The sequence below is a fragment of the Trichoderma reesei genome (genome assembly GCF_000167675.1).
Source record: "Trichoderma reesei QM6a unplaced genomic scaffold TRIREscaffold_31, whole genome shotgun sequence".
Classification (NCBI taxonomy): Eukaryota; Fungi; Ascomycota; class Sordariomycetes; order Hypocreales; family Hypocreaceae; genus Trichoderma; species Trichoderma reesei.
The window spans coordinates 125,226-144,196 of NW_006711178.1; the positions used below are offsets into that span (position 1 = coordinate 125,226).

Consider the following 18,971-nt stretch of genomic DNA (forward strand, 5'->3'; position numbering starts at 1 on the left):
GCTCTGGAGATGAAGTGAGGACCAAGCCGGTTGGGTCCCGGTCCGGGCAAGATGCCGGACCTGATGAGGAGAGATCAGCTCTTGGATCCGTGGGCAACCGGAGGTGAGAAGTTCCAACAACGCCACGAGCATTACATCAACACCATCTGCGCCTTAGCTTCTTCGCTACTGTAGTACACAGCCACCAGAATAGGAGCTCAGTATCACTCCTCGCTCATTCACGAGCTCAGGAAAGTAACACCACGGCCATCTAATACCGAGGAAGTCATTTTTCAGGCATCAGATTGGTAGGTAATCGTCCACTTATAAGATGTCTCGTTTCATCTGGGTTAAAGAGTCATGTGCAAGCATCCCTCCGATAAGGTAGCAATTTCGATTCGGTGGTGGGTATCAGAGGTCGAGGCTGGCGGGATTTCCCGAGCGAAGCATCGCCTTGCGCACGATGATTGCACTGCAGGTACTCGCAGGTTTCCGCACAACTGGTAGGTATGTGGGCATTCTGCTCATGCACTGTAACAGTAAGGATTTGCGTCGCTGGCATCACTCCCCATCTTGAAGATTGATGCAGCCTTTCTGTTGGTCACAATGGCAAGCGAAAGATCCCTTTCCTTTTCCCCTTCCTTTCATCTGGCCAACCACCGGCCAACTTGATCGTGTCGAGGCAATCATGCCCTGATCTGGCAGCACGAGTCAAGAGCGCCTAAAGCCCATCACGAACCCGCTGGGCTCCTCCAGGTCTCGGAACCAGGCGTGCGATCGTCAACGGGCACAAGCATTCATAAGGTACTTAAAAGGGCCGTCGCATGCAAACGAGCACAGACAGGCACTGAATACCTGGTTTGCTAGTGCTGCACTGCAGATGATCAGCAAAAGAAGATTTAGGGTGCCTACAGGACTCTGCATGTATGCACCCAAGCGTGGAGGGTTTTGGCCCTTTAATTTCCACTACCGTGTCGCTCAAGCCTCGCTGTGGCCTATGAACGCGGCGAATATGGATTCATATTGACACAGCACCACGCGGCATGGTGTCTTTCGCAGGTGAACAGACCTGAATCCGACCCGTGGACGACACAGACCGAACCCCAACACGCGACAAATGGCTTTAGTGCTCTCACCATGAACTTGAGGCTATTTTCAAGGGACTTGCGCTGCCTCGGCCTCGATCGAACAATATGTACGAGCCGACCCCAGACAGCATCAACTACCTAGTAGGTAGGTTACCACTCGCTTGTATCAAATCGCCCAGTTATCCAATCACCGCGGCACTTCTGCACACCTGCAGGCGGCTCCCTGGTTCGTGATCGCCATCAGATGCCGGCTCGGGATCGTTCGTTCGCTGTTCGTTTCAGACAACACCCTGCTCGTTTTCCATTGTCCGGCCGTTCGCCAGGTGTCGAATAAACAGCCGACTCAGAATTCTGCCGCAGCAGGCCTTGTTCACGTCCTCACCGCATACATGTACCTACCTACAATAGAAACAAAAGCAAACGCCGATCTTGCTACCTCGTTTTCTCTCCTCTTCTCCCCTTCTCCTCTCCTTCCCTTTGCCTCCGTACATGCTTGCAACTTGCCTTCTCACTCTGAGATTCCATTTCAACTGGCTCAGCCTCTTTCTGCATTAACCAGCAACGGTCTCCCTATTCTTCCCAGTCTTACTTCAGAAGACAGTCTTATTTAATTTCGCAAAAGGGGCACGGATCGCTTCCATCATGAAGTCGCTCTCCGTCCTGACCACTCTGGCCGTTGCTGCTCTTGTGAGCGCTGCTCCCCAGAAGTTCCAGCTCTCGAACAGCACAGACGTTACGTGGAACCCAGCTCCGTCAGATCAGAGCACCTGCGAGCCCTCGAGCTTCTCCCAAGGTCCGATTCCCAATGCCGCCGACTGGCGCGTCTGTGCCGCCCTCCTGAGTGCGTGGGCTAGCGAGAACGGAACCTTTAGCATTCGCGACGCCTCGGGCAGTGCCTGGATCCCCGTCCTCAAGTCGGAAGGCTGCACCTTGGGCGTCAAGGCTTCGGAGCAGGGTCAAGGACCCTACATCGTGGGAGACGAGGATGTCAAAGCAATCTTCAACATCGCGCTCGAGTACTACTCGGAGGGAACCGACCTCTCCGTCGAGGGCAACGTCAAGTGCGATGTTGCTGATGGCGGCCGAGCGGGTCTTAACTGGCAAATCTACCGCCAGTAAACAGGCCCGATAGCTCTTCTGGGACGCTCTTCCATGGAGGCCAAGATAGACCAAACTACCCTGCTGCACAGCATGAATGGTACGATTGTCATGATGAGAGTATTTTGCTTTGTTGATGCAAGGCTAACCTGCTGTGTAGGGTTTCCGGTTTTTCTACGGTCAAAATCACGACGACGACGACCCAGAGTCAGGGGAAATTACTTGCAGTGGCGTTATGGGGATGAAGAAAAGCTTTGATGGATAGGGATGAGCTCGCGCGACGGAGCCGGGCGTTGCTTTTAGCCAGCACGTACTGAATATACACGCCTCCAGATTTCCATGGAGCATAATCTTTTTGCGAAACGCGAAACTCGATGAGTGTGACATTGTAATGGGATGAAGGTACCTCTAGTGGCGTGGATGCCAGGTTCGATGGTACATCTCTGCCCATCTCAAGGTTCTATCAGGCGCGCAGCTCGACTGATGTGTGACGTTTCCTGCAAGAGATAAAGCGAGAGATACCTACTACCTGTGGCCTAGGGCCGAGACGAGGTACCTAGGTAGGTAGGTAGAGAAGCTTCCATCTTGAACAAATCTGAGACACCAGACGATCTCTCATGCACGACATTGCCGACCTTGGTCGGAAGCTTAGGCTTGCCATGTACTTAGGTAGGTAGTAGCTGGCTTGAGCTCGTTCGTAGGTAAGACATGCGCACACAGGCTGATTGTTTCTTCTCCTTCAAAAACACATTCAGAGTAGCATCCGGTGGTCCATATTACAATTGATATTCTCGTCTGAGTGAAATGAGGACATACAGACAAAGTGATTAGAGACATTGTGGGCCGAGATGCCCGACATGTCGGAACTCGTCAGCTTCGTGGTTGTCACAGCACTACCGTGGTTGATGGAACCCGATCCAAGTTCACTCTCCACATCACAACCTGCAACAAGCCGTCTTGTCCGGATGTCTTTAATGTTTTCTGGAGCGATGTCATTGTCTGTTTCGAGACATTATCGTCGGGAACACGTTAATTATGCGGATAGTCGAAGCTGGTGGCCTATTTCAGGGTATGTAGGAAAGTGTTCCGGCCGCAACATACATGTAAGGTACGAGTACAACAGACATCACCCAACCAACGTTGACGGGGAGACTGATGGAAGTCAGCACTTGATGCAGCTGGAGCCTGGCACACCTGGAGCAATTACAAGTGACGTCCACAGGGGGTTCAGCCAATGGAACAGCAAACAAGGCGCTGAGCTGCAGTGGCCGCGGCCGCTGGAACCACTAGAAGCTGGGCTCCATGCAGCAACCTACAGCTCAACTGGCAGCTGGAGAGGTGCCCGGTCTGTGCGCCAAGTCTCTTGCGCTGCAGCCCAACTGGGAATAGTCCCTTTCGAGCCCAGCCTTGTGTGTTTTGCTGCGGCTTCTCACAGGCGCGCCAAAGCTCGTCGATTTTCGTCCTTCGTCAAGCTCTGCGTCAGGGCATCAGTTTGCATTCACCTGAGCCTCGCCGTGCCTTTTCCCACTCTCGATCATCTCATTTATTTGGCGGTCAGGGCCGTTGGATGAGGCTTTCATTTCCTCCATCCCGCTGACCAATTGCCACGCCCCTTCCTTTCGGTCGTTTCATTCTTCTTCCCTTTTTTCCCTTTCCTTTCTGTCTTTCCCTTTCCCTACGACGCCGCGTTCCGCAACCGAGTAACCCAACACACATTCATCGCGCCCATCGACCGAGTAATGACGAGACTCGCGTTGTCATTGTCGACCTAAGACTCCGGGCACAACAATGGCGGCGGCCGATGTCGACGTCGGTTACATCGCGGGCCACCTGGGCCTCGACCAGCCTGTGGTGGCGGCTCTGACGACGCAGCCTACAGTCGATCTTGTCGCTACTCTGCTCAAGGCCGTAGCTGCCAAGGCACACGAGTTCGAGACGCTGTATGCCGAGAAGCTGCAGACCGATATTGAATTGGAGAATGCCGTTCGAAACTCCGAGACCAAGTCCCAGACCTTCAAGGCTACCGCCGAAAAGGCCCTCAAAGAGGTGGAGGAAGCCCGACAGCGCCTCAAAGAGGAGGGTACGTGACTCCCCCGCCCACTTGCGGTGGTACCGAGGCTCTGTTCGGTTGTTCAGCTAACATTTGTGTGCACCTCAGAAACGAAACGGCAGTCACTGGAGAACGAGCTCCAAAGTCTCAAGGCCAAGTATTCCGATTACGATGCCGACGTCAAGGCTCTTAACGACAAGATCGAGACCCTACAGTCCTCGAACCGAACAAACCTCAGCATTATTGAATCCCATAACAAACGCGACCAGACCTTGACCGAGGAGCTTACCAAGCAGCATCAGCGAAATGTCGAGCTCGCCAGAGAGGTTACGACCCTGCAGCAGTCGGAGCAGAACGCCAAGGGGCAACTCAACAGCGCCAAATTCCGACAGGAGGCACTCCAGCAGCAGCTTGATCTGGCTCGTCAAAATGCCGAGTGGCTCGAGGCCGAGCTCAAGACCAAGAGCGACGAAGCCCTCAAATACCGGAAAGAAAAGGGCGCCAAGATTGCCGAACTTCAGAGACAAAACGAAGATGCCAAGGCTCAGATTGATTCTCTGAAGCGTTCTGAGCAGCAGTTGCGCGAACGCCTGGATGCTATGCAATCCAAGGCAGACGATGCCCTTGTCAAGTTGCAGAAGCAGGAGGGCTCCTTTGCAGCGACCGTAGAGAGCTACAAGCAGGAACTGGAAGACCAGAGACGGCTTGTTGAGATGTCTGAGCAACTAAGCAAGAAACATCAGGAACGCGTACGGGAGTTGGAGTCCGAGAAGGAGCGTCTCAAAGACAGCTACGAGAACGAACTTCGCCGCGTGCGTCTGGAGCTCGAATCCGAACGTCGCGTCACCACCGAGATGGAAGAGCGGATTCGACGGCTGGAGGGCGAGCTGGACGAAGCACACGTCCGCATAGAGCACGCTGCTCCTGCATCATCTGCACCACAGACTCCCCGATTGAATGGCTCAACCTTCGGCCGGGCCAACTCCCCCTTTGGAACGCCTGGTTCTGCGCGAAACAAGTCGACCATCACCGCCACGCAGGCAATTGAGCAGCTTTACCAGGTCAAGGGCCAGCTTGCCAGCGAGAAACGGCGGAACCAGCAGCTTGCCGAAGAGCTCGATGGCATGATCGCCGCCTTGGAAGCCAAAACACCAGAGATCCAGGAGCTTCAGTCCGAGGCCGAAACTCTCCGGAACGAGATCGCTCACATGTCTGAACTGTCGCAGCAGAGCTTCGAAGAGCGCGACGCGGCACGAAAGGCAGCCAGGAAAGCCGAAAGCGCTCTCGCTACAGCCCAATCCGAGAGCAAGATCTTACGCACACAGCTGCGAGACTTGGGCACTCAGATCCAGATGCTCGTCTTCAACATCTATGCACTGGAAAAGGGCGTCGACCAGTTGACTGAGGAAGAAAAGTATCGCCTGCAGCAGCTCGAGAAGGGCGAAATCACCGAGGAGGCTCTGTCTGATATGTCTGATACTCACCAGTTTATCACCCAGAAGTTGGTGGTTTTCAAGGACATCAAGGCGCTACAGGCCAAGAACGAGGATCTCCTGCGCATCACGCGTGAACTCGCCGAGCAGATGGAGAGTGAGGAGGCGTTGGCAGCGAAGCACCAGGCCAAGGAGGATCACGACATGGTTGAGAAGCTCCAGCAGGATCTCACCCATATGATGGAGGAGATCAAATCCGCAAAGATCACTATGGAGAGCTACAAGATGGAGCGCGACATGTTCCGGCGTCTTCTTCAGCAACGCGGCGCGGGCGAGGATCCATCTTCCTTTATGCGCCACTCTCTCGATGGCCGACTACCCATGGCCAGCATAGAGTCTGCAGAGCAGACGGAGACTCTGACGGAAGCCCTGCGCAAGATACAGGCGGAATACGACAGCTTCAGAGACGCCCAGGACGGTGTGCGGAGGGATTTCAGACAGCAAATCGATCACCTAACTGCGGAGAAGAACGCGCTTCAGACCGCAAACATTAAGCTACAGGGCGAGGTCAGGCTGGAAGCCGAACGAAGAGAGATGCTGCAGAGCAACTATCAGGCACTCCAGAACGAAAACAGCGAGCTCCAAAAGAGGACACAGATTCTTTCCGAGACGGCTGCCAAGCAAGACATTAGGACTCAGCAAGTCGCAGAAGAGCTCATCGAGGTCAAGGGCCTCTTGGACAGCATGCGCAACGAGACGGCCAACCTCAAGGCGGAAAAGAAGCTCTGGAAGGACATTCAAGAGCGCATGAGCAAGGACAACGACACATTGATCGAAGAGAAGAACAGACTGGGCAACCTCTTGACGGCCCAGCAGTCGCTGGAAAACGAACGCAACATTACCGAGTCCGAGAACCGCCGCAAAGCTCAAGCCAAGATCGAGGCTTTGGAGCTTGAGCTCGGCACGGTGCAGAAGAAACTCTCTCAGGCCATAGAAGATACTCAGCATCTCCAGCAGCGGAAGGAGTTTGAAGCCAAGGAATCCCAGAAGAGGATTGACGATCTCATGGCCAGCTTGAGTCAACTCCGAGAGGAGCACGTCAGCGTCAAGACGTCCCGTGATCATCTCCAAGCCCGTGTGGACGAGCTGACCGTGGAGTTGAGAAGCGCCGAGGAGCGTGCCGGACGCCTGCAGCCCCGTCCTACGCCCCGACCGGGTCTCGTGACAGACAACAACGTGCGCCAGCAGGAGCTCGAGGCTGAGGTCCAGGATCTCAATAACGACATCTCAGATCTCAAGCGGGATCTCGATATGGCCAACACACAGTTGGAAAATGCAAAGGCCCAGGCCGAGCAATACAAGGAGCTGAGCCAGAGCAATGAAGAAGCATTGGAAGACTTGCGGGCTTCACAGGAGCAGTATCGCCAGGAGATTGAGGTTCTCATTCAGGAGAAGGACGCGAAGATCAAGGAGCTGGGTCAGCAGATTGAAGACTTGTCTGCTGAACTGTCACGGTCGAATACCGAACTCTCTACGATCCGGGATTCGCAAGGGGAGATTGCACGCAAGTACGAAGACGAGAAGGCGATTCTGGAGGAGGAGATCAAGCGGCTCAAGGAAGAGAGCAACCGCCACATTGAGGCTGCTCGGTACCATCAGCAGGATCTTCGTGCGCAAGCTGAGATTGCCTCAAAAGCTCAGCAGGACTACGAAAAGGAGCTTGTCAAGCATGCCGAAGCTGCCAAGCTGGTGCAGGAATTACGCCACGAGTACAATGAGCTCAAGCGTGAGTCAGCATCGCTGCGCGCCGAAGCGGAATCTGCCAAGGTCGCGCTCGCTCAAAGTGAGAGCTCGTGGGAAGACCGACGACAGCAGCTTGAGCAGGAGATGGCCGAACTCAAGCAAAGACGCGAGGATGCCAACGCTCAGAACAAGCTGTTACATCAGCAATTGGAGAGCTTGACCGCCCAGATCGCAGCTATGCAGCAAAACCGCAACAAGATTGCTGACGCAGACGAAGCCATGTCCTCTGTGGGAGTGACCGATGCCATTGAGGGCATGCGAGAGCTGAATGGATACCTGCGTCGCGAAAAGGAGATTCTGGAGGTTCAATACGACATGAAGACGAACGAAGCGAAGCGTTTGCAGCAACAAGTCGAATACCTGCAGTCGCAGCTGGACGAGACACGTTTGAAGCTCGATCAGGAGCGTCAGGCTTCTCAGAGCGGCAACACTTCAATGGCCCATAAGGATCTTATGGAGAAGTTGCATGAGCTCAACCTCTATCGCGAAAGCAGCATGGCCCTTCGTACTGAGAACAACCAGCTCAAGGATCAAATTACTGAGAAGAACAAGAAGATTGACGAGATGACGCAGAAGATCCAGCCGCTTGAGGCTGAGATTGACAACCTCAAGACGCAAAAGTCATTCTTGGAAGAGGAGATCAAGCAGATCCAGGAAGATCGCGATCGCTGGCAGAAGAGGACCGAGGGCATCTTGACGAAGTATGGTCGCGTTGACCCGGCCGAGATGGAGCAGCTGAAGCAGACGATCGCCGACCTCCAAGCGGAGCGGGATGCTCTCAAGGCAGGCGAACAGCCGCTACAGGCGAAGGTTGCCGAACTCGAGTCAATCCTAGAGACGGAACGGGCCAACTGGTCGAATACCCGAGCCAAACTGACCGAGCAGTTCAAGGACCGATCTCGAAAACTCACTGGCGAGAGGAACGAAGCTAGTCAGCGGGCTAACAGCCTGCAAGAGCAGCTCGACAAGGTGAATGGCGTCCTTGCTGGGACGCAGAAGCAAGTGGAGCAGTTCGGCGAGGAGAAGACAGAGCTGTTGCGGCAAGTGCAAAGCTTCCAGCAGCAGGTTGAGGAGCTTCGCCGACACTCTCAGCAAACGCAACCTTTGGCCGCACACTCAGCCGCCCAGCAGTCGCACTCTGACGCCTCTGCATCAGCAGAAGTTGTTGCTGCCCTCGAGGAGCGTCTCGCCAATGCCCAAAAAGAGCTGGAAGCCGTCAACGCCCAGAAGCTGGGAGCCGAGCAGCAGCTGGAGAGGCTCCGGAGCGAGCTACAGACTGCTACTTCAGAGCGTGATAGCGCGTTGCAGAAGCTTCAAGAAGCCACTGCTGCAGGACAGCCTTCTTCCGCTGGTGCCACATCTGCTGCAGCCCCCGAGGTCGGAGAGGGTCAACCTGCTGCCAATGGCCTATCCAATGCTGAGAGGAAAGCCCTGGAGGACAGGGTTGCTGCAGCCGAGGCCAAGGCGGCCGAATTCGAAAAGAAGGCCAATGAAGTTGAGGCCAAGATTCAGCAAACGATCAAGGAGCGGTCCGATAGGATGAAGGACACGTTGAACAACAAACTCAAGGAAAGCCGCGCCAAGCTGGAAGAGGAGTTCAAGAGGAAGGACGAGGACCTCAAGCTCCGATTCGAGCAGGAGAAGTTGATCTGGCAAGCCGAGAATGGCCCCAAGACTGCTTCCACGAAGGAAGCCCCCGCTGCCGAGCAGCAGCCACGCACGCCAGCCAAGGCCGAGGAACCGTCAACGCCGGCCGCTACAACTTCTGGCGGGCCTCCCGACCTCTCCCAGCTCGACGACTCAGCCATTCGACAGTTCTTGTCGACCAACGCGACGGTCAAGAACATCATCGCCGCCAACGTCCGTAAGAAGATGGATGCAGAGAGTGCCAAGATCAAGTCAGAGTACGAAAGCAAAATCACGGCAGCACGCGAGCAAGCGCAGCTCATGGAATCGAAGAAGTCTACACTACGCATCAATATGGCGGAGAACAAGCTTAGGACTGCAACCGCGAAATTGGGCGTGGTTGAGACGGCGGCAAAGGAGACGCCGCAAAAGCCAGTGGTGGAGGTCTGGGAGATTGCCAAGTCGACTCAAGCCCCTCCTCCTCCTCCAGCAGCAACAGCAGCGAAGCCGCCGGCCCCAGCCTCGACTGCTGGAACGCCAGCAAAGCCGCCAACGACTGGCACCATCCCATCGAACCCACAGGCTGTTCCTCCAGCTGCAGCTCCGGCTGCCCAACCTGTCGCCAACGGCCCCGGGTCTGCGGTTGCTCCAGCACAGGCTGCTACCCAACCTCCCTCAGAGCCCAAGGCTGCAGACACAGCTGCGCCGACTGCCAGCGGCATCCCGCCCCCCCAAGTTACGAACCCGTTCGCGGTGGCTGCAGCTGTGAGCGCCCCAGGAGTTCCCAACCCGTTTGCAAAGCAGGAGACAACGAACGCTCCCGCGGCCCAACAGGCACAGCCGCAGCAAGGCTTGCCAGGGGCGCCGCAAGCGACACAGTTGCCGCAGCCGCCGAACCTACCACAGCTGCCACCGCAGCCCCAGCAGCAGGGCCAGATGCCAGTCAGATCGGGGATCCCAATGCCTCGTGGCGGCGGTCGTGGACGGGGCGGAGCATACGTGCCTCCTAGCCAACGTGGAGCAGGCGGCAATGAAGGTGGACAGGGCCATGCTGGCCGTGGCGGACGCGGAGGTGCCCGTGGAGGCCGCGGAGGCATGAATGCTTCGGCCGCCGAGTTTCAACCCGGAGCGAAGCGACCAAGAGGCGACTCGGAAGCCGCCGGTGCTGGAGCCAAAAGGGCCAGAGGAGCTCACTAAGCGCGACACAAGCCTGTGAGGGCTTTGCGAGGGCGAGCAAATGATTAATCTCGGAGAGAGGGTTCTGCAATGTGTTATGCATGAGGAGGATGAAGTTCATTTATCTATCTAATCTATGTTTGTTTCATCAACAGGAGGGCAACGACTTATGGAGATATAAAATGGATGAAGAGGACATTGGAGACGCATTGTTGTATTCTTAGCATCGTCACTACTTGAAGTCGGGCATTTTCTTTCCTTTTCATTTAACACTTCATTCATAAGAGCGTCTTGAACCTGTAGCTTTGAACAATTACCCCTCCATGAAGCTTCATGAGTTCCAGTGTTGGCCTTGAAGAATTTCGTTTGTGGGCCAAGCGTACTGGCTACTCCATCCAGGCGCTGTCCGAAGTGCGGGTGGATGTATCGATACTTGTAGGATATAATCGGTGGATCGGGGCCTAGTGGTGCCGTCTTCCACTAAGATAACAGCCCAGCAGGGGAAAAAAAATCTTTAGAAGCTTCATCCATCCAGCGATAAGGGAATCTGGCGATAACTTCTTCCTCTGGTTGACGCTCACAATTCGGCCTCCATAATTGTTGAGATAATTAGGCTCTGAACTCGGAAGCAAAGCGGCTGTTAACCTCTAAACAAAAGCCTCGATGGGACCGCCGTCCAACAAGCGGAAGCTTCCCTCTGCCGCCGCACCAGCCGCGAAGCGCAGCAAAAATTCGGCCAAAGGCGCTGCTGCCGGCGCGGTCACGAAATCGAAATCGAATTCGAAACCGAAAACGAACCCCAAATCGCAGGCGAAGGCGACGCGGAAGCTGGTGGACGCTGCTTCTCTCGCTTGGCAGTCGGTCGGAGAGGAGTTTGGCGGGCTCGAGGTGATTGAGGGCGTCGACGTGGTGAGAAATGGTGGGACTGTGCAGTTTTTAGTGGCGGAGCAGCAGCAACAGCAGCAGCAGAAACAGAAAGATCCCGATTCTTCCGATTCATCAGCGCGCAGACAGGGGTTGAGCAAGCACGAGAAACCATCGACAGACGCACAAGATGCCGTCGGCGAACCTTTTGAAGGGTTTGGCGACAGCGCTGTGGAAGGCGAGGATGTCGATTCCGGCGAAGCTGGCGCTGCTCAAGGTGGCGTGGAAAGCGAGGGCGGCGAAGAGAAAGCTGCAGGAAAAGACAGCGCCAGCGGCGAGAAGAAGCACAAGAAGCAGAAGCAAAAGAAGCAGCTGGAAACGGCCGACAAAGAGCTACAGAAGCCCGCTCCACGCAAGCAGCAACAGCAGGGCAACACGTTCGACGCCCTCATGGCCGTGGACGACGCCGCAGAAGAAGCAGACATGGCTGCCTGGGTGGAGCTGAATCTGTCGACGCGCGTCGTGTCTGCGATTGCGAAGCTGGGGTTCTCGAAGCCGACGCTGATCCAGCAGAAGACGATACCCGAGATCCTGGCGGGCGAGGACGTCATTGGCAAGGCGCAGACGGGTTCCGGAAAGACGCTGGCCTTTGGTATACCGATCGTGGAGAAGTGGCTGGAGCTGTACGTCGACAAGGCGAACGCCAAGCGCGAGGGCCCGACGGCGGTCGTTCTCAGCCCGACGCGAGAGCTGGCGAAGCAGCTGTCGGACCACATCAAGGCGCTCTGCGATGGACTGCCGACGGCGCCCTACGTCTGCACTGTGACTGGTGGCTTGAGCATTCAGAAGCAGCAGCGGCAGCTGGAGAAGGCCGACATTGTCATTGCGACGCCCGGTCGTTTGTGGGAGGTGCTGGACGGCGACATGAGCTTGCAGGATTCCTTCACCAAGATCAAATTCTTGGTCGTCGACGAGGCAGACAGGCTGTTCAAGGCAGGGCAATTCAAGGAGGCGGAAGATATCATTGGAGCTCTGGACCGACGGGACCCCGAGGCTGACGAGGACGACGAGGGCGACGATCTTCCTCCGCGACAGACGCTCGTTTTCTCGGCCACGTTCGATAAGAATCTGCAGTCGAAGCTGGCGGGCAGAGGCAAGGGGCCCAAGGCAGCGGCGGGGAGTGACGAGGAGAAGATGGAGTACTTGATGAAGTGTCTCAAGTTCAGGGGCGAGCCCAAGTACATTGACGTCAATCCGGTGTCCCAGATGGCCGAGGGCCTGAAGGAGGGCTTGATTGAGTGTGGTGCCATGGAAAAGGTGCGTCCTCACACATGTCTACTAATGTTCCGCGCCTTGGATTCTTATATCCTCTTGCTAACTTGAAATACTAGGATCTCTACCTCTACACCGTCCTAGTCCTCAACCCCGGCCGTCGCACTCTCGTGTTCACAAACTCCATCTCCGCCGTCCGCCGCCTCACCCCCCTCCTGCAGAACCTCGGTCTCTCCGCCCTCCCTCTACACTCTCAGATGATTCAAAAAGCTCGTCTACGATCTATTGAGCGCTTCGCTGCTGCCAAGAACTCCATCCTTGTCGCAACCGACGTGGCTGCCCGTGGTTTGGATATCAAGGAAGTCGACCAGGTGCTGCATTACCATGTGCCGCGCTCGGCAGATACATATATTCACCGATCCGGTCGAACTGCTCGTGGCGATCGCTCGGGTGTGAGCGTCATTCTGTGCTCTCCAGACGAGGTATTGCCTACGCGCCGTCTGGCGAGCAAAGTACACTCCGAGAGAGAGGGTGGTGGTGGTGGCGTCAAGCGTGAGCACTTCATTGAGACGCTCTCCATCGATCGCAAGATTGCATCTCGGCTCAAGACTCGCGTCGATCTGGCCAAGCGCATCGCTGATGCTGTCTTGGCAAAGGAAAAGGGCCACAGCGAAGACACTTGGCTGCGCAACGCCGCCGAGGAGCTCGGAGTCGAGTACGACTCTGAAGAATTCGACGGCACTGCACCGGGCAACTGGGGCGGTCGGGGGGGTGGCCGCAAAAAGAAGGAGAAGGAGGCTCGCCAGTTGAGCAAGGCCGAGATGGGAGCGCTGCGGGCGCAGCTGCGTGAGGAGCTGAGTAAAAGGGTCAATCTCGGTGTGAGTGAGAAGTACATTACGGGGGGAAGGGTGGATATTGGCAGGTTGTTGAGGGAGAAGGAGAAGGGGTCTGTTGGCGGATTGTTCTTGGGCGGAGATGGGCTTTTTGGGATGAATCTATAGAGTTGCTTGCTTGTATGCGAACGCAAAAACACCTACTTAATAGCGATATATGGACATGGATCTCCAGCACTACTTCAATATTGATTCGGTGCCTTGACTACTGGTCCTTGCGACACACAGGATGGGGTATCAGCGTGCCCTATAATAAGCTCTTTTCGTCCACAGAGTCCGACCGATTTCGTTGCAACTCTATGCTTGATGCGCATTCCGGCTCTTCTCACGCTTGCGTCTTCTTCCGTCGCACCTGGATCTCTGCTTTCAGATGAGGAAAGATTGAGGAGCCTATCCAAACCTTTTCGGGCACCTTGCCGACCAGCTTGATGTCGTAGTTGAGGAGAATGTGAGCCATGATGAGCTTGAGTTCGTGCGCGACAAAGAATCGTCCGGGACTATTCACAGTTAACGTTCTGACCATATATAATGTGGGTGACATTCCGAGAAGAAGCTCACCATGCATGTCTGCCGTGGCCGAAAGCGAGATGCTGCGCGCTCGTGGTAACCATTCCAAGGCCTCGAATCTTGGTCCCCTCGGCGGCATCGCGCTTCTTCTCTTCATCCGACTTCGCATCCCAGGCTTCTCTCAGTCGAGAATAACGGAGAGGATCGTACGAATGGGGATTAGGGTACAGATCTGGATCGTGGTGCGTTCCCTCGAGGTTGACGGTGACAAAACTTCCCTTTGGCAAAGTCCAGCCCAGGTCGGGATTATATAGGCCGTTCTGGGCGACGACTGTTCGCTCGATCAACGTAGCGGCAAAATTGCTCAGCCTTTGAGACTCACGAATGGAGGAGTCGAGGCGGACGAGGTTGGAGATGGCGGCCTTTGTCCAGGGGCCAGAAGAGGGCTTGTTGGCAATGACTTCGGCGCGGAGAATGTCGAGAATGCCGGTTTCCGGGTCGGAGGTGAGGAGATCTTGCATCCAGAGCTGGCCTGTGAGAACAGTGGTGTGAATAGCGGCAAACTCAATTGGCAAGAGTCGCCGACTTATGACGGTAGAGTCAAGCTCGTCGGTCTTTTGTTCAAGGAGGGCTTGTCGGATCAACCAGGTGATGAAGTCTTCAGGCGGCGTGTAGTCCTTGTATTCTTCATCAACGGCGGCTTTTTTCAACATGGCGTCGAGGCGCTTCTGGATGACGGGCTGGGCTTGGGTGTTGGATGAGCGCCAGTGGAGGTAGTTGAAGATACTCAAGAGTCGTCCGAATATGGGATGAAGGACCTTGGGGATCAGCTGCAGCAAAAGGCCATTTCGAACGATATCGTCAGCGAACTTGACCATCCCGTCAAGGAATTGCTTGTTGCGGCAGATCTCTGGCCCTATAAGAAGCCTGTTGGTGACGCGTGGGACGATTTCTAGCCAGAGGTTCCATAGCTTTATCGACTTCCAGTTGTCCGTGTCCGTTCCAAGTGCCGTGTCTACGGCGTGCTGAATCTCGTCGTCGACGTGGGGGATGACGGTGGACAGATGGCGCGCCAGATGCTTGTGGATGACACGGTTGGGAAACGGGTCGTATGCTAGGCGACGGCCGAGGAAATTGTATTCGGAAAAGAGCACTGCGTTGTGGGCGTCGTAGGTTGACAGAATGTTGTCCGGTTGGTCAAATAGCCAGGCCAACTGGTCGCGAGGCATGACGACCTCGGGGGGCCGGGAGAACGGCGCTGGCACAATGAACGGCATGCCCTTCTTGCCAAACTGGGGTTCAAGAGCATAGTATGTTAGCGATAATTCCGTGAGGCGGGTTCGTTCGTGCTGTTGTTCACTTTGTTGTAGCCGTCTCTGATCCAGTCCACATAGTTTGTGACATATCGGAAGCTGTCTAAAAAGGCATTGAGAATTCCATGTCCCTTGCCCATGACGGGAATCTGGCGGGGATACTGCGGATGGCTGGCGAAGTCGACGATGAAGGACAGGACGAGGAAAAGAGCGCCAAAGCTCCAGAGCTGGCTTGAGGTCACCGACCCCATCAGCTCGGGGATAGCCATCTCGAATGACGGTGACTTGATGCGAGGAAATATGATGAAGTGTCTAAGCGGCAACAGTCGCTGCTTGATTTTGGATATTTCTCGCGGATGCGATATCCATCATACACGAGTGGCCGGCGTTTTGATGTTGCATGACAGCAGAAGAAAATGAATATTTCGGAAGCAAAGATCCTACGGGACAATGAAGAGAGGGGATGGCCGTCTGTGGAAGGGTGACACTGCATCGCAGCTAGCCGGGGGGCCATGCTTATGCGACGACCTATGAAAAGAACCAACCATCAGCGACAAACAGCATCATTCGGGAACGGAGGAATTAGCCGTGTTGTACGGGGCACCAGCTCGATGTGGCGTTGGGTCAGGCTGCTGCTAATCATCGTCTTACTGCTAATATTGATACTACCAAGACAATATCCATAGTCGGCATCTGGGTGAGACTGTATGCATGTGACTTCGGCATCAGCAATCCCGTTGCTGGTTCAAATCCGACGGATTGAGATTCATCCATCACCAAGTGGAATTCACTTGTCAGTCCCGCGTCTTGACAGCAAATCATATTACATCTATTGCCTCGAAAAAGCATGTTTGAGGGCTGTTGAGACCTAGTAGTTATAAGGCGAGTTCGATTGCATGTCCCTACTTCAACAGGTGTCAGTGGTTGATGCATGTGGCGATGCTGTCTGACGGAGCCTCTGAAAACCCCGAATGTACGTACGCAGTAGTATCGGGGCAACCGTCATGATTTGGTGCCTCGTGGGCTGGACGCTGTCATTGGCCACCCTAGCGAGATTGCAACAATAGCGAATCGCAGGGCATGGATTCTCCAATTGGCAACTGTCCAAGTGGTTGCTGATGCGCGCTTTGACGGGCTATAGCGGGGATGCGCGAGAGGATCGACTGCGTGGGCTCGACATATGCAAGGTATCATAAGTAGGCCGCTCCATCCTGCTGGTCAGCCTTGGTGTATGCAGGTCGTGTGGGAAGCCTGCGAGAAGATCATTGAAAGACTACTTGCTTTTCATCCCGACATTCAACTGCTAAAGCTCTGTCTCTGCAACACTATGATTGCAGCCGGCCGAGATGAGCTCAATCGAATTCCAAGCAATGCCGTGATAATTCTGGAGCATCCGGTCATATGCTTCGCGCCTCATCACAGAGTGATGCTTTGAGAGGGTTGAGATGAGAGAGGAATTGGACGCCTGGGAATCGTCCTCGCTATTGGCGCTGTCGACTCCAACGACCAAGCGACCCGATATATCCTCTTCGTCGGCATCTCTAACCTTCGAGAATGGCTGTCCATGGCAGTCTTCTGGCGCTGGCTCATTGTCTTGAGCCTCTTTGATGATGTCCCTGGATCCAAGGCCAGGGACAGCGTCTGGTGACATGAAATCTAGAGGAGAAGCCGATCTCGACCTCCAGCTTCCTCCTTGAGAGTATGTTACCGCAAGGGTATGCTGATTCTCTTGCATCGCAAGGTTGTCAATCTTCACGTCATGCGCAAAGTGATTACCGCTGCAATATCTCCCAAAAAGCGATTGGATGGACATGCCTATTGGAAGATGTCAGCTTTCGGGATTTCATTCAGGAGCTCGGGCGAGCTAGTCACCTCTGCTTTGCCAAGCCTCGAGATGGAACGTGCAGGGCCAAACGTCTCTTGGCCGAAAAGCATCCACCAAATGGCAGAGCTCGGCGTAAGACGAGTGTCGCGAGTATGGGAATCGTATAACGTTTGGCAAACTCGTTCCAATGCCGTCCTCTGAGAGATTACGAGGAGAAGCGGCCTTTGACTGGCGACCGGCTATGGAGAGTATGGCTCGTCGCAAATCGGTCGAGTAGGCGTCTTCAAAAGATGATAGGTTAATGTTGAGTGGCAAGTTGCGTCCGCTGGTGAGTGCTTCTGTGAGAACACGGGTACATTCGCCACGAGCCTCTTCTGGCACATTGTTCAGCGCATTTATTCTGTGACGGTGTTAGCTCGCAAAGGTCATTTGATTCTTCAGAGACTCGGTTCCTTGGACGTACATTTCCAAAAGGCTTTGAAGGTCGCCCCAGCTGGGAATCCCTAGTTCCATTTCTCGCTCCAAGTCTTCACCCCCGCCTCCTATTCCAGCTTCCTGTATGACTCCGCCATCGGGAAAAGATGCGATAACGGGCTGAATTCTGACTACAGAAGGTTGTTTTGCAATTGCACACCTGTTGCCACTCTCACAGCTGTGCAGACGAACGTTCTGGTCCGAGGTTAGGCATCCTGGCTGAGGCGTATTCCCGCACATGAAGCCGGTCAGGGCGGCGGCGGTCGGCGTAAGGTATGCGCAGGAATGGGGTCGAACTTCTGAAGGCGTGTTTAAAGAATTGTATATGCGGAGCTTGTAGTTATCAACATGTATCTTCATTCGCTGTCAGCTGGAGCGTTGAACCTCGAGAATCCTGATTGACTTACTGGGGAATTCAGGGCCTTTGAAAGGGCAACCCAGACGTCTTCATAACCATATGTCCATGACTGAAGGTAAAAGACAGTGTCTTTGGGGTACTTCTGAACTTTGCGCAGCAGCTCTGCGATCCCCTCCGCCTTTGTCTGGAATGGAATGTCGTCTGTGAAGGACGTGTCGAGATAAATGGTGTCGAGCGTCTTGATGCCACAGGTATACTCTATGAGAGCTGGGCTCCGGGTGATAGCGTTGACAAACCACGGCTCGCTTCTTATGTCTCCTGTGTACAGTATCGCTTTTCCTTGTCCCTCGATGACTGAAGAAGTACTGTCAGTCAAAGGTCATACCTCGAAGATCAGACGCGCCACTTACGGAACATGACAGAGCCAGGGCAGTGGTTGGCATCAAATAGCGTCACTTGGATGTATTTTCCGGGCTGGAGCTCGATCACGGTGGGAGACTCGAGTGGAAGAGGTTTCTACTCGACATTAGCCGCAAGGTTTTGGCGTTGGGGTCTAGAAATACGCACGATGACCTTGCTCAGATGCTTGTAAGTCTGCTGCCGCGCCTCGAGAATGCCCAGCGCATAGTTGACGCGGCAGGGGTATCTTTCTAGGCGCAACAGAATCTCCCTAGTAGCTGCAGAGCAGTAGACGCTGGAACAGCGCGTCAGCACTGGCGTGTAGCAGAGCGGATTGCCACCAGAGCACTCACAACGGAGACCTCAGCGTCTCCAGCCCAGAGAGGTGATCGCTGTGAACATGGCTGAGAAAGCAGGCCAATGGTGGTGTGGCACCTTCGTGGTGCCTAAAGAAATCAACTACCATCCAGGTCAGCATCCAGACGTTGAGGAGGCACAGAGGGAAGATGCGAACTTCTGATGTCTGGAAACTCGGAGACGAGGCCGTTGAACGTCGACATGGCGGCGGCATGGCATCGGAGAGGGCATCGAAATGTCGAAATGGCAGGCAGAAAAGTCGTGAATTCTGTGGTGTCTCGGGCAGCTTCGTTTTCATGGATGCACCCGACGTCAACCTCTTAACCTTGGAACGCTTCAGTGGGTGCGCGCGGGCCCTCTAGGGCGGTTGAGTCACTTCGCACTGTAAATCTAGTGGCACATTTTCGCGGGCATGTTCACTTCACCATGCTACCTAGTAGTTAATGTACTGTCGGG

The 18,971-nt window shown here is 54.9% G+C and overlaps 5 protein-coding genes across 5 annotated transcripts; 3 read left to right on the top strand and 2 right to left on the bottom strand.

Moving 5' to 3' along the window:
- Positions 1-1,709: 1,709 nt before the first annotated feature.
- Positions 1,710-2,186, top strand: TRIREDRAFT_112002 (uncharacterized protein; the record flags this gene model as incomplete). Its single annotated transcript, XM_006969329.1, has 1 exon — positions 1,710-2,186. One exon carries the CDS (start codon positions 1,710-1,712, stop codon positions 2,184-2,186), a length of 477 nt encoding a protein of 158 aa, XP_006969391.1.
- Positions 2,187-3,953: 1,767 nt separating this feature from the next.
- TRIREDRAFT_69853 (Hypothetical protein) lies at positions 3,954-10,274 on the top strand (the record flags this gene model as incomplete). The annotated part of the gene is made up of 3 exons (XM_006969330.1): positions 3,954-4,245; positions 4,324-9,830; positions 9,957-10,274. The coding sequence occupies 3 exons, from the start codon at positions 3,954-3,956 to the stop codon at positions 10,272-10,274; spliced, it is 6,117 nt and encodes a 2,038-aa protein (XP_006969392.1).
- A 735-nt stretch (positions 10,275-11,009) lies between these two features.
- TRIREDRAFT_26029 (uncharacterized protein) lies at positions 11,010-13,372 on the top strand (the record flags this gene model as incomplete). Its single annotated transcript, XM_006969313.1, has 3 exons — positions 11,010-11,192; positions 11,280-12,434; positions 12,509-13,372. Coding segments are annotated over 3 exons (2,202 nt in total), but the record flags the coding sequence as incomplete, so codon positions are not given.
- Positions 13,373-13,516: 144 nt separating this feature from the next.
- TRIREDRAFT_82133 (uncharacterized protein) lies at positions 13,517-15,466 on the bottom strand. The gene is made up of 3 exons (XM_006969359.1): positions 15,150-15,466; positions 13,841-15,081; positions 13,517-13,779 (listed from the first exon to the last, which is right to left on the bottom strand). The coding sequence occupies exons 1-3, from the start codon at positions 15,369-15,371 to the stop codon at positions 13,608-13,610; spliced, it is 1,635 nt and encodes a 544-aa protein (XP_006969421.1). The 5' UTR covers positions 15,372-15,466; the 3' UTR covers positions 13,517-13,607.
- A 1,500-nt stretch (positions 15,467-16,966) lies between these two features.
- On the bottom strand, positions 16,967-18,718 carry TRIREDRAFT_69933 (uncharacterized protein; the record flags this gene model as incomplete). The annotated part of the gene is made up of 7 exons (XM_006969360.1): positions 16,967-17,327; positions 17,373-17,755; positions 17,809-18,113; positions 18,170-18,275; positions 18,327-18,405; positions 18,512-18,593; positions 18,673-18,718. The coding sequence occupies 7 exons, from the start codon at positions 18,716-18,718 to the stop codon at positions 16,967-16,969; spliced, it is 1,362 nt and encodes a 453-aa protein (XP_006969422.1).
- Positions 18,719-18,971: the final 253 nt, after the last annotated feature.

Excerpts from the sequence above, each read along its gene's own strand:
- TRIREDRAFT_82133 (XM_006969359.1), bottom strand. The coding sequence starts at position 15,371 with ATGGCTATCCCCGAGCTGATGGGGTCGGTGACCTCAAGCCAGCTCTGG. Across the intron at positions 15,082-15,149 it reads TCAGAGACGGCTACAACAAA|TTTGGCAAGAAGGGCATGCC; the intron begins GTGAACAACAGC and ends CTTGAACCCCAG. Across the intron at positions 13,780-13,840 it reads GGCCACGGCAGACATGCATG|TCCCGGACGATTCTTTGTCG; the intron begins GTGAGCTTCTTC and ends AACTGTGAATAG.